This window comes from Rhinatrema bivittatum, chromosome 2 (genome assembly GCF_901001135.1).
Source record: "Rhinatrema bivittatum chromosome 2, aRhiBiv1.1, whole genome shotgun sequence".
Lineage (NCBI taxonomy): Eukaryota > Metazoa > Chordata > Amphibia > Gymnophiona > Rhinatrematidae > Rhinatrema > Rhinatrema bivittatum.
In genome coordinates this window covers 416,463,087-416,478,347 of record NC_042616.1, presented here as the reverse complement: position 1 = coordinate 416,478,347, position 15,261 = coordinate 416,463,087, and the positions used below count along the sequence as shown (strand labels likewise).

The following is a 15,261-nucleotide window of genomic DNA, read 5'->3' as shown; positions in this document are numbered from 1 at the left end:
AGCTCCCGGACCTGGTCACCCAATGCCTGATGGAGCTCACTATCCCTGGCCCAGGTACTTCGGGGGAACCTAAACCGAAACCCCTGCTGGAGGGTCTTCGTCAGACCTCTCACCATTTCCCTCTGTTACAAGCGGCATAACAGCTAATTGACCTGGAATGGAATGCCCCGGAGTCCACATTCAAATGGGGGCAAGTTTTTGCAGCCATGTACCCCCTGGACCCGGCAACCAAAGATCTTCTTGCATGCCCAACAGTTGATGCCATGGTCTGCGCGGTCTCTAAGCGCACCACTATCCCAGTTAAGGGAGGAGCAGCGCTCAAAGATGCACATGACTGGCGTCTGGAATCCATCCTCAAACAGTCATTTGACATAGCCACTATGTCTCTACAAATTGCGGCCTGCTGCACAGTGGTGACACGTGCCTGCTTATCCCAAACCAGGAACAACACCCCGGGAGTAGACATGGAACCAGCAGTATCATTCCTCGCGGACGCTGCCTCCGACCTAGTGCGTACAGCAGCCAGAGGAGTGTCATCTGCGGTGGCGGCCAGAAGGCAACTCTGGCTCCGATGGTCGGCCGATGCATCTTCCAAAACATGCCTCACAAGGATGCCCTTCAAAGGATCCCTCCTGTTTGGCAGCGAACTAGAGAAATTAGCCGACAAATGAGGCGAATCCCCAGTGCCGCGCCTGCCGGAGGATAAGACGAAGAGAAACCAGCGACCCTTTCCCAGGTCCTCCAGGGGCAGAAGTTCACAGCGCTTCAATCCTTACAGGAGCAACTATCAAGCACTCCGCCCTACGAGCAGGAACCAATCCTTTCGGAACAAGCACAACAAGAGGGGTACCAGCTCGGGTACAGGCCCCAGCCACACCCCACAATGAGATTCAGCCGACCCGACCAAGGGAAGAAGCCATAGGGGGCAGACTAGCCCTATTCTACTGCAGATGGGTCAAGATAACTTCGGACAAGTGGGTCCTAGCCATCATTCGGAAGGGGTACTACCTGGATTTTCTATGCACCCCTCTGGACAAGTTTGTGGAGTCCCCCTGCCACAACCTCTCCTAGAGGGCAGCAGTGGAAGCTACCCTGTCCAGACTACTGGCCCTCGAGGCCATAACCCCAGTGCCTCCACAAGAAATAAATACTGGACATTATTCCATCTATTTTATCGTTCCCACAAAAGAGGGAACATTCAGGCCCATCCTGGACCTCAAGTCGGTCAATCGCCACCTGAGGAGTCCCTGTTTCCCCAGGGAAACCCTGCGATCTGTAATAAGGGCGATACAACCAGGAGAGTTTCTCACATCCCTGGATCTTTCGGAGGCCTTCCTACACATCCCAATTCACCAGGAACACCAGCGCTACCTACGCTTCAAAGTTCTGAACCGTCACTACCAGTTCCGGGCACTACCTTTCGGTTTAGCCACAGCACCGCGGACATTCACCAAGGTAATAGTAGTGGTGGCGGCAACACTGAGGAAGGAAGGAATCCTCGTCCACCCTTACCTAGACGATTGGCTGATCAGGGCAAAGTCACCGGAGGAAAGCCACCAAGCAACCAGCAGAGTCATAACCCTACTGGAGAGCCTAGGATGGGTGGTCAATACAAACAAAAGTTTCCTACAACCCTCACAGTCGCTGGAATACCTAGGAGTCCAATTCGACACCAAAGAAGACAAGGTCAGCTTGACCCCCACAAGGAGATTAAAACTGTGGAACCGGCTACATACCTTGCTGAACGATCCTCGTCCCACAGCAGGAGATTACCTGCAAGTCCTCGGGCTGATGGCATCCACGCTGGAAGTTGTGCCATGGGCGCGAGCCCACATGAGGCCCCTACAGCGCTCACTTCTATCACGGTGGAGCCCACGATCCCAGAATGACACCATACATCTATCACTCCCGGGCAGAGTCCGGAACCAGCTACGGTGGTGGCTGCAGGCCAACCACATGAGCCGAGGATCAAGACTATCCTCTCCAACCTGGACCCTACTCACCACAGATGCCAGTGTACGAGGATGGGGAGCACACTGCGAGGAGTTAACCGCCCAAGGGCAGTGGAATGCAGAAGAGGCAGGATGGAACATCAATCGCCTAGAAGCGCGGGCAGTCAGACTAGCCTGTCTGCGGTTCGCTCACAGACTTCGAGACAAAGCGGTCAGAGTAATGTCAGACAACGCCACAACTGTGGCCTACATCAACAGACAGGGGGGAACCAGAAGCCAACAAGTGTCCCTGGAAATAGACCCCCTGATGTCGTGGGCAGAAGCAAATCTCCAGGAGATCTCCGCCATCCACATCGCCGGCAAAGACAACATCATGGCGGACTTCCTCAGCAGGGAAAGTCTAGACCCAGGAGAATGGAAGCTGTCATCTACAGCCTAGCCAAATGATAGTGAATCGGTGGGGGACACCAGACATGGACCTTCTGGCAAACAGATCCAACGCCCAAGGGTCCGGATACTTAAGCCACAGGCGGGAACCGCAGTCCCAAGGGATCGATGCCCTGGTACAGACCTGGCCACCGGTGACCCTGCTGTACGCCTTCCCGCCGTGGCCCCTTTTGGGCGCAATCATTTACAAGATACAACTACACAGAGGGCTAGTTCTTCTGGTGGCTCCAGATTGGCCAGGAAGACCCTGGTACGCAGACATGAGAAGACTGCTGGAAGGGAACCCCCTACCCCTGCCTCCACACAGGGACCTACTACAACAAGGTCCGATCCTCCACGAGGACCCAACTAAATTCTCTCTTACAGTCTGGCCATTGAGAGGGCCCGCCTGAGAAAGAGTGGATACTCGGGGGCAGTAATCGACACCCTCCTCCGAGCACACATGTTCTCCATATCGTTAATGTACATAAGGATTTGGAGAGTATTTGAAGCCTGGTGCGAAGATCACAACATCAAACCACCCTCATTTAAAGTTCCCGTGATCTTGGAATTCCTACAGAATGGACTACAGAAGGGACTGTCCCTCAACTCCATCAAGGTACAGGTGTCCGCATTGTCATGCTTCGGCTTCAAGAGCGAGGGCGACAGCATAGCCTCTCACCCGGACGTGTCACACTTCCTAAGAGGAGTCAAACACATTCGTCCACCACTAAAGTGGCCGGTACCTCTGTGGAATCTCAATCTCGTTTTGGATTTCCTAGCAGGAACCGCCTTCAGACCCCTCCGAGGACTATCTCTCCGCCTGTTGACCCTAAAGACGGTGTTCTTGCTGGCAGTTTGTTCAGCCCGCTGCATCTCGGAACTATAAGCACTGTCTTGCCATGAGCCATTCCTCAGGCTCACGCTGGGAGCCATCCAATTACACACGGTTCCCTCCTTCCTCCCCAAAGTGGTCTCACACTTCCACCTTAACCAGACCATCTCGCTACCAACGACGGATGGCTTGAAGAATTCGGAAGAAGCCCGTAGTCTACGCACCTCAACATCAGCAGACTCCTATCCAGATACCTGGAAATGTCGGAACCCATACGAAAGACGGATCACCTTTTCGTCCTGCACAGCGCAAGAGACAAGGGGAAGCGGCCTTGCGGGCAACCATTGCCAGCTGGATCAAGGAAGTCATCAAGGCGGCCTATGTAGAAGCTGGCAAACCACCGCCTCTACAGGTCAAGGCCCATTCTACAAGAGCCCAGGCAGTATCCTGGGCAGAAACTAGAATGCTGTCGCCTGCTGAGATCTGCAGGGCGGCGACATGGTCCTCCATCTATACCTTCTCCAGATTCTACCGTTTGGATGTTCAGGCCTGGGAGGACACAGTATTTGCAAGGACTATTCTAAGTGGGTCATGGGCAGCCTCCCACCCAGTTCGGGAGTAGCTTTTATACATCCCATTGGTCCTGAGTCCATCTGCTACACGCTAGGAAATGGAGAAATTACTTACCTGATAATTTTGTTTTCCTTAGTGTAGACAGATGGACTCAGCACCCCACCCTTGGCTGCCATTACACATGGTCTTTCAAATGATTCAAGGGTAAGTCATGTTTTCATTTACCTAGGGCATCCACCCTGCCGGGTGTCGACGCTTTCCAGTTGAGTACTCTGGCGATCTCCAGCTATAGTCAATCAACCAGTTCAAGTTAATCAAGTTAATTAAGTTTTAACGTTTAACCAAGTTATGAAGTTACTCAAATTATTAAGTTAATCAATCAGTCAGTCACACAAATATCCACAATGCTTTTCGAGGAGAATACTGAAGAGCTGCACTTCCTGCAGGGGTATATGTACTAGGGGCTGACGTCAGATTGAAATCTGATCCGTCTCCAACTGCTAGCAGGAGTACACTATACTCACTGGTCCTGAGTCCATCTGTCTACACTAAGGAAAACGAAATTATCAGGTAAGTAATTTCTCCATTACATTTCATTATCATAAAGTCTGATTCGAAGCTTTGACAATGGAATACTGATTTCTGTCCGAGCTGCACGACCCCTAAGTAGTAGCGATGATGTCACACTAGGAAAACAGTGTTCTCTGCCTCCATCTGCTGATATGGGTAAACAACTCAATTGAGGATGTTTCCTTTCCCAATAGCAGGACTATTGGAAAGGAAATTAACAGGTAAGAAATCTCTCCATTACAGAAAGGAAATATAGATTAGTAAGAAGAGACATCAACAGTCAATCGCTCGCGGGCATCTATTGAGTTGGCCCATCTCAATGCCCACTATACCCAGAACAAGACCTGAAAAGAAAAAAAAACCTGGACTTGCTGCCATCTGCTGGAGAAAAATAATTAGTACACCAAATGCTTCACAACATAATGCATTTCCTTTAACCTCGGAAGAATGAAATAGATACAAGATATGCTGTCACCTCAATATCTTATTCTTAGGCCAAGTCTGGAATCAATTTCATAGACTTTCACATAAGCCCAAACCCAATAAAGATGTGAACCTTCCATTTCATGGCATTTAGTTTTTCTATATGAGGAGAACAACATTGCACATCTGGAAACTAGATCACAAATCTCTCATCAAATGTCATCCACAGTTCTCACAGGGCATAGGCAGGATCCAAAAGTATCCACAATCATTCACCAGCCACACAGGAGACCAGCAGGGAACTGTTATATCTTCAAAATCAATTACCAGCTACAACAGGAGCTGGCAGGGAAACCAGTTAACACACTCCTGAAATGTTTAAAAAAAAAAAAAGTGGAGTTCTAGTACTTATTATCTTGTACGGTCTCCATGGGGAGAAAATACGCTCTCAATTAGTTACCATGAGCAATGTTCTCTCTAAGGATTGGGTTGCTATGTACAAACATTTTTGCTAGTGAGCAAACATTTTTGGTTACATTACCCTGTGAGCACTACTTTCTTTGATGCAAAAAGCTATCATTGTTATGCTCATATCAACCCAATCCTTAAAGGGAACATTGGCAAGTCCATCCCTTAAAATAATCACCTGATCTAATAACAGCAGTTACAACAATAAAATATGTAAATGAAAAAATATTTTCTGCATGAACATTCAAACCATTTTCTGCATGAAAGTGAAATGAATAAAGAGCAAATGTCTGTTTAAAATAGAAATGAGGAAGAGATGACCATAATGCTGTAAAAGTCAGTGATTGCTACAATCATTTTCACAGCAAGAATTAAAGTTACACAAGAACTGGGTCTTTAAAATACAGACTCACCAAATACAGAATAGAAAGACTATAAAGTATAAATAGAAACATACCAACAAAAACTGTACTGGAAACTACAAGCCCAACTGCATTATACAATGCAACAATGGAAAAACACAAACATCATAATTCCTCTCAAAACATCAAACAATAAATAAAATCAAGAGAGACAAAACATCATTCATAATATTAAAACCAAATTAATAAAAAGAATAGATATGTCAAAACAGCCGACGAACATGCAATAATTTAAAGAACTTGCATAAATTTGTTCTACTATTTCTCAAACACCAACTAAATATTTCAAAACATCTGAATAATAAAACATCCAATAATTAAGAAATGTTCTTTCCCCAAAAAACAAAATATATGCAATCTGCTCAGCATGTATATTCAATATGAGTGGAATATAAAAGTTTGTAAATTAGTAATATATAAATAAAATATTTCGAAACAGCATAAACATCAAATTATACTAAATAATTAAAACAAATAAGAATTTAAAAATCTCCTGCTCTCCATACCTGGGATCTATTGATTTCTAGTCAGCCTGAGATTGTCATGTATTGGGGGAAGTAGGGCCAACAAACTTTATCTTCGCTCTCTCTCTCAAACACACAATAACGCATTCATTCTCTCACACACTCCCTCTCTCATATATATGTCTATGCTCTCACATACATTCCCTCTCTCTCACAGACACAATATGTATATGTGTGTGTGCATGCTTGTGAGAATCTATATGTGACACACAGGTTCTCACAGGCATACACACATATGTGCACATAGGCTCTCACAGAGAAATACACAAATGCACACAGACACACAAGCTTTCACATAGGCTGTCACACACATACACATAGACTCACACAGGCCCACACACAAGCACACTGGTTCTCACACACACATGCATACAGACTCTCACATAGACGTACACACATGCAAACAGGCATACAAGCTTTCATACAGATATTCACACACACATGTACACAGGTTCTCACACACATGTACACAGGTTCTCAGACACAAATACAAGCACACAAGCTCTTACACACACATGCACAGAAGCTCACATGCACACAGGTTCTCACACAGTCATGCACACAGGCTCTCACACAGACATAAACACACACAGATGCATACAAGCTTTCACACAGACACACACACAAGCACACAAACTTTCACACAGACACATGTACACATACATGCATTGCATACAGGCTGTCACACAAACAAACACACAGTCTCTCACACAGGCACCCACACATGTTCGTGCCTTAATCACTTTGGGCCACGGTGGGATGAGCTGCACTGCGGCCCCCTCCAACCTTTTCATTGCTTCAGCCATGATGGGATGATCTGCGCTGGTGGGGGGGGGGGGGGGGGGGAAGCTGGGTGCAGCCACGAGAAACGTTGTGCACAGCCATGCACGAGGACAGCTTAGAGGGAACATTGACCATGAGTCCCTGGATTGGAGGCCCACTGCTCAGACTATATAAGATCTCTGAGTTAGAGAAATTAGCACTCCTTTTCAATCCATCCTCCAAATACTAGTTGGATGCTGAAAGGAAAAGTCAAAGTTTGTGTGTCATCCAATCTTGAACACTTCTTCCGGAAAATAAATCTTTAGTGTTGGAACACTCCAGTAAAACAGAATACCACTGATAGGATTAAAAGAAGGATAAGAACAAAGAATTGTTTGGCATATTATTTTGTATTGTTTTTAGGGTTTTTCTTTTCAAACTCAAAAGATTTTGTAACTAAAGTCCTTCTGCTTTGGGAGCTGATTCCCCACAATTCCAAACAAAAGTCCTAACAGTCTAAAGAAAAACGACAACCATGAGGAACCTGTTAACTTCTCAGCACTTTCAGAGCAAACACACACTGGACAACATAGAGAAAAAGTCTTTTGGTCCCAATATCCTCTTTGAAAGAAGCCAGATTTACTGGGAACAGTCGACTGGAAACTACTGGAACAAGATTTCTCTCCATAGTAGAGGTATCTTTCTTCACAGGCGATATCTCTCCAGACTCAACCAGCCAGTATCCCGGAAGGAATCCCTGGAGCATCTGCGGCACAAGAAACTTCATTCTGAGTACATCTGACTGATGGTCATGTAAAGATAAGAAGCACTGGCAACAGAAGTGCAGGCTGAGCCACTAAGTGGGACTGAGATTCCAGTCCAGGACTTCCAGATGTGGCCTCTGTTTCCATCTCAGAGATGCAGGACCTACCATCACCGGGATCCTGTGGGAGAGAGAGGTTTGGGGCAGAAAAAACTCCTTTGCAGACTAACATTGACTTTGGGCTTTGCCCCTTTAAGAACCTGCTTGGACAGTCCAGACATTAGGACTCAGTGTCTCACCTCACACACACCCTCTTCTCCCCCTTCCCCTCCCCTGCCTTTTGATCACCAGCAGCCATCAGCTTGGCTTCCGGCTCTCTCCTCTTCATTGTGGCTGTGACAGTAATAAGTTTCCCTCTCTATGGGACCCCCCACGTCTTACTTCACACCAACACTGCAGGCTGAATTCTGGCACTGCCTTCAACTCTGGACCAGCAGCCAGCCACACAGGGGGGTCCCTTCCTTCAGGCACACACTCATATTGCTGAACCACTCACTATTATATTCTCCAGGCCCTGCTAGTGCTTCACATTAGGTCTGTATTAGCACCATAACAGCTTTCCATCATGAGACCCCACTCATCTTGGGCAACAGCTTCATCTGAGCCCTGCTGATTCTCAGTCCCACTCTCTGCATATTCACCAGCAGCAGCAGCAGAGAGATAACTGCCAACTGCAGCAACAGACCCATGGTCTGGCTTAGCTCCGCGGCATCAGGGGGGAAACAAAGCCGGATGTGGCTGGTACTGCTCCTGCGACCATTTTCTCCAGGTCCCTTAAAGCTGTCTCTGTATCTCCTCTTTTTCACGACGTCTATCCTCTGGCTTAGGCCCCACCATATGCACTCCAGAAGCTAATTGTTTCGGGCCCCACAGGCCCTTCACTTCAGCACACACTTATACTTCAGGAGAGTGATAGACGGGGAAGGCAGTGACAATGGTGGCTCAGCCTTGGCCAGCTGGAAGATGCAGGGCTTCAGCAGGCATTTCACAGGGTGAAACTGGTCTAGCTCCTCGGTGGCAAAGTTCCCCATGTCTTCCACTGCAGCAAGCAACATCTCAGGGGAACTCCTCCAGGCAGCTCCTTTCTATAAGCTGACATCAGAAAGCCTTCCATGCTCATTCTCAGGAACGTCATCCTTTGGTGAGTATCCAAAGGTTTTCTTTTCTCTTTGTCACCCCCTAGGACATGTATGGCAGCCATCTTGGCCCATTGTAGTCAATAAGACAAAAAATGAAAATGTCCTCCAGTTTCTTAGGCAGTAAAACACTATGGTTTTCACCAAAATGCACAAAATAGCTTAGGAACATCAAAAATCATCTTAGCTACTCCCCCATACTGGGCCACAGTGTTTCTATCCCCCCTTCCCCTTGGGGAAGAAGGCCACAATTCCCATCCCTGCTGAGCACTGGTCCACTCAATGCAAGGTCGGAGACAAGGGTTCTGTGAATTGGGGGCAGGAACAAACCTGCCGGACTAATGAAAGGATCAACAGTCTACCAAAAATAAACCAGGCCATGCCCAAGATATGTCCCAAACACAAATACTTTAGTAGAGACAAAAGTTAAGGCCAACAAGACAAGAAATGTTGGCAAAAAAGACAAGAAATAGTTCTTAAACAAGAAGAGCACACAATAAATCAAACACAATTCTCCAGCACTTCCCAAATTCAAAAGTCACTTCCTCATGCACCTTGGAGAAATCAAGTAGATAAAACTTGGATTTGCCAGGGCTTCTAACAAGTTCTTCTTCCTTGATAACCCTCCAAGCTAAAAACTCCTCAACTCCTAATTCAGTAAGGTTTCTGAAATATTTTGTTGGTGTGCCTCTTGTCCTGTGTCCTGGGGATAGCAACCCTTCTGGATTAGCTCCAAAAGCAAAAAGACAGGAGCTCACAGGAGCTTCACTGAAGCTCTGAAAGAGCGCAGACCCTATGCTGCCTCTCCTCAGCTCCCTCATTCACGAGTTTCACCCATTGACTCACGGAGTCACCCTTTAGATTTCTGCATACTGATGCACCCTTTGGGGAACAGACCCTCCTGCTACATCGCTAGAAAATTCCTAGTTTTAAGAATAGGAAAACGTATATGCTAATAGTCAGGGCTAGGCACCCCATTGCATCAAAGTGATATAAGTGTTCCACGTTTTGACCATTAGAAGTGATATATTTTATACAGAATTGCATTTGCTATTTTCATCCCCTTTTAGATAACCATGTAACCATGAGTAATGTATACTTATAATAAAAAGTAAATGTGAGGAATTCTTAATATCCTCATCAGCGCCTTGTCTTTGTTTAACTCTCTTGCTAGCAGTGCAGTGTGTTCTAGAAGCATCTCCAACTTGCTGCTTTCTTCAGCAGGTTGGAGCTGAAGGCAAAGTCAAAGCAAAGAAATTAGAAGTAGCATGAACCTGAAGATGACAAAGCCCATGAACCGATTTTCCTAACATCTGTGACTTTTGTTCTTAAAACATGATGTTATTCCTTCCCATAGTTATACTTTCCAAGTAGAGATGGGTTGAAAAAGTGCAATTGTAGACTGCAGTTGTAAACCTCACCATAAATACAGAGTTTATTGGATTGAAATCTTGGAAAGCAATACAGAGAATGCTTAAAATGAAGAGGAAATGTCAAAGTCCCCAATATAATTGATCAGTCTTTAAAATTAAGCAGGTCCATTTTTCTGCCGCTCTTTTGTAGTGCGGTTCCTTTTGTGCTTACTGCTGTGATGGCAAGCCAAATTTTGCTTTTCTGTTTCATTTACAATAATATATATATATATTTTTTTTTTAATATTTATTTTAATTCTGGTGTGTTTCTTTATTACTTTTGTGACTTTGGGCCGCTTAACTTTATTTCCATTGGGGGGGACACACACAGATCCTTATATCTTTCAGTTTCCCCCCTCAAATTCCCCCACTCTCTGCCAGATGAATGATTACTGATACTAAACTGCCAGTTTTTCTGTTGCATTGATGGTCCGCAGGCTACCGAAAGCGATGCTTCCTTGGACAGCGGCAGTGCAAGCTCCGAGAACAGCCTGCAGACCACGCTGGAGGAAAACTTGAACTTGAGCGACTCGCCTCAGTGCACCCTGGACCTTCCCATGCTGCGCCCCGTCCCTGCTGCCCAAAGGACTTCTCTCCCCTTCTCTCCCACCTCCCTGACGCAGACCAGGCAGAGCCGGAAGGTCTTCAACCTCCAGAGCACCCGAAGGCATCAGCGGAGCCACAGCAGCGGGGGCAGCACCAGCCCTGGCTGCACCCTCCACGACTCCATGGACCCTTCCGATGAAGAAGGCGTGGGCAGCAGCCTCAGGGGCACCAGCGAGCAGTCGGAGACCCTGAGCAGCCTCTCCCTCACCTCTCTCTTCTCCCCGCCTCCTTCCCTGGGGTCATCTGGCATCATGAAAAAGTGCAGCAGCACTAGTAGCTTGACGGCTGCCCCTCCACGGAGCAGAGAGTCCAAGCAGTTTTACGCTGTGGACCCCCAAGGCTTCCTCTCTATGCCATCCTGGGTCACGGATTTCTGCAAGGATACTACCTCCCCGGGCAAGGGCCAGAGCCAGGACAGTGGAGACAAGCTGGCAGGCGGAGAGAGGGGGATCCCAGCAAACTGTGGCTCGGTGGTTCACTCCAGTGTTGAATTTGGCAACAGCGTCAGCAGAAGGAACAGATGAGGATTCCAAGGGAGGGGGAGGGGAGGGGCTAACAAGGCCATTTCCGAGCGCCGAGTGACAAACTGGCATCAGAAAAAAACAGATACATAAATAAGTTATTTTTACCTCACTGCGTGAGAGAGTGAAGCAATACAGCAACATGACTGGACACGTGTGGGTGAAATTAAAAGCAAGACCAGTTGTTTTTTGGTGGCGGGGTTTGGGGGGGAGAGAAGTGGGAGAGGAGTGGGAGTAGAAAGCCAACCAGCTTGGAGAGAAAAGTGAGGAGCCATTGTCTAAAAACACTGTACCATCATATATATGTTAAGTTAGTTTAGTTTTACTTCAGCTGTGTGAAAAAGAAAAAACAAATGTGTGTATGTATATATATATATATATATATATATATATACATACAGTACATGTATACATAAAAGCCTTGGTGCTAGTTCTTTGTCCACACTGTTTGGATAGCCTTGTCTTCTAGTTCTCTATGCACGCTGTTTCCCCTGTGGCCACCAGGGGGTGCTCTGAGCCGTCCAGCATGTGTACCAAGCCTTTGGCACCCGCACTGTGCTGGACAGGAACTGGATGGAACGGGCCCTCTGGGCAAAGTAGGTGTGGACATTATGGAGAAACAGTCCTGCAAGGTTGGTGGCAAACTTATTGCACCACACCCATTGGGAAGAGAAAGTGAGGGGGAAAGAGGTAAGGGAAGACATGGGGGAGAGAGGGGGATGGGGCAGGTGGGAAAAGGGAAGAGAAAGCAGAGAAAGGATATTCGTATTCCCGCAAATATTTTGGATTGCAGCTTGTGTATATATAGATATACATTTTACACATAGATGAAGTAAAAATAAACTGACAGAATATATGTGTGGCTTTATATGTGTATATGTATGTGTATATATAGATATAGATAGATAGATATATATACACACACATACATATATATAAATATATATGTAATTTCAGTTTAGTTTGTTTGAGACTTCCAGAAATTGCTTTCAGGGGTATTAAAATAGCACCAAAACAGTAACAAATGATAATTCTTTTACCTTGATAATTATTAAGGTAAAAAAAAATAAATCTAAGAGTACTCCAGAATCAGGAATAACTAACAAGTGGAAATAAAAGGTTGATCATGCAGAGAAATGCCACTGAGATAAAAATATATATTTTCACAAGTAACCTGTAAACACGCTCCAGACGACAATGTGAAAAGAATGAGCCTCCTATTTCTGGGGGAGGGGAAATTTCTTGTGTCTGAAAAGGAAAAACTGTATCCAGAAGACATCCAGGAAGCGGCAAGACTGTGATCTGTTAGGGGAAAAGTCAAGACTGGTCGTTCGCTGCAAGCCTTCTGGCAAAAGAAATGCTGAATGTTTTCAGAAAGCTGCTATGAAACAAAAATGGAACTGTACCATTTTTTATTTTATATTTATTTATTTTGTTGTTGGTGGATGATGTTATTCTGATGATATGAACTCTTTGTTTTAGAAGCCCAAAGGCACCAGATGCAAAAACACATTTTAGAAGATATTAAATGACTAGCATTAATTTTGATAAGAAAAAAATTGCCAGATTGGCAGAACAAAGAAAAACTATATAAAAAAATTTCACTGTAATTATCTTAAGCTCAGATTCAATGAATATGAATATATACATATATACATATATATATGTGTGTGTGTGTGTATATATATATATATATATATATGTATATGTGTATATATATATGTTCTTCTATACTTGTGGTAAAGCTAAAATGGAAATCTCACTAGTGAACAGTTTGGCACTGTCCTACCTAGTTCATATTTTTGTGCAAGTGTGTGCAGGTGTGCGTGGGGCTCAGATGCTGCTTAGGCTAGTACATTGTGAACTCAGCCAGAATACGAACGTTCAGTCTTTTGGCACATGACACAAACTGAGTGATAGAACCTAGGTGCTTGTCCAGCCAAAGCAGATCATTAGTATATTTTTTTTTATCCCCTGTGCTTTTAGGCTTTTACCAATACCTAGCACACTGATGAACAAATGCACTCCTCGGCCTTCTCATTGTGAATGTAGGAAAGCATGGCGCAGCGATAAATCAAAGGGCTTGAGGCACAATACGCAGCTGAGTTTGCAATAAGTGCCTAGAGTAGGTGAGGTGTGTTGTATTTTGGCAGAAGGATGGGGAAAGTTTATAGTTTTCGGCACAGGCAGGCTCTTGAGTAGTGATCCCTGGGCTTTTGAGCCACCTAAGGCTAGAAATCTACCTTTTATCCTGTTGCGCACACATATACTCCCCAGATGTGGGGATAGATGTCATGTCCCTTGTGCTACAGGTGTAGGACCCATAGCAAATCTGGCTCCTTATCTCCACTCACTTTTGCTGGGGCCTGTGTGCACCCATGCAGCCCTGCTCCCTACTAGGCAGACTGTCATGTTACGGAATAATTATAAATGACTGTACTACTTCCCTCGCCTGTAAAACCCAGAGTCCATGCAGCGGTGATATTAGTGTAGCTTCTGTCCCAACCTGGGCAGGGGCGTACAAGGGGAGAGCTATGGACCACATAAGGCCCTATGACCATACCCCACAGGAGGGGAAACACAAGTTTTAAAGGCCCATAGGATTTACTCTGGAGGATCATCTTCACTCCAGTCCAGCAACAAAAATCACTCCTCAGTCCAGTACTGTTGTTCATTTAAAACATTTTGCTGACAAAAACTGGTGGCAAAACACAAAGTTCAAAAAGCAGCCCACACAGGATAGTGCACCAATACTGTGTGTAACCCCTGGGAAGGATGGATCCTGTAGCTGGCACCCAGGGGCACATAGAAAAGAGAGAATGGACTCTTTATGCACAACTCCTCTTCTTAACTCTCTCCGCTTCCTCCATGGCTGGCATTAACTCTCTGAGCTGCAGGATTCCAAGCTGGGGAAGAGCAATAGTTCCAATACCCATTTCTTGCAATACAAGCCCTTCTCTGTCCTCTGTACAGAGCACTGATCATCACCACAGTCTTATTCATCTAAAAAAACATGTTGAGAAGCAGAGTGTTTTCCACCTTCTTTTACTGATATTTGATTAGCTGTCTGAATAATATTTACAGCTTCAGTTTGAAGTTCGATTAAAGTCAATAATACAGCAGAAAGATTAATAAACTTGTGACATTTCTTTAGTAAAGTCTGTCAATTTCCTTAGAAGCACACTTTCAACACTTCAGTTCCTTCTCTTCCCAGTTGCTCCAATTTACAGATTTCCCAGATTGAAGATAGTTTAATCCTTTTTTAGCTTCCCAATTTTAACCCAGCTTCTTCCCAGTGTAGGTGGTTAGAATATAGTCCTGATATTTTATCAGAACTTAGTCCCAGCTCTCATGTGTTTCCTGGATCTTCTTAAATCCTTAAATTTCTTGTGCAGTACCTGATGGGCACTTTACTCTCACTTGTATTCTGCCTGAGTTAGCAGCAACAAAGTTCTTGTTACTTTCAGCTTCTCTCCACCTTGTATCCTCTAGTTTATTTATTTATTTATTTAACACTTTTCTATACCGACCTTCATGGTTAAAAGACCATATCAGATCGGTTTACATCGAATTGGGGGACTGAACCAAAGACAATAGTTTAAACAGGAAAAACAAAGTTACATTCAACAAGGATAGTAAACTTGGAGGCATAGACTGCTGGGAAAAAAAGGCCTAGGTACGCAGTAAACAAGTATAAACAATTGGTGAGTCAGGGGAGGATCTTATTGGAAACTTCAAGGAGGTACGGAGATCCATAGAACCTCGGCTAATGTGTATCAGGGGGATCTGAGAAGGCTTGGCGAAAGAG

General features: G+C 45.3%; 1 protein-coding gene across 1 annotated transcript in view; it reads left to right on the top strand.

Moving 5' to 3' along the window:
• Positions 1-11,456, top strand: part of CACNA1I (calcium voltage-gated channel subunit alpha1 I) — a 592,517-nt gene extending 581,061 nt beyond the window's left edge. The window contains 1 exon segment of the mRNA XM_029587119.1: positions 10,764-11,456. Coding sequence (XP_029442979.1) covers positions 10,764-11,456 — 693 coding nt within the window.
• Positions 11,457-15,261: the final 3,805 nt, after the last annotated feature.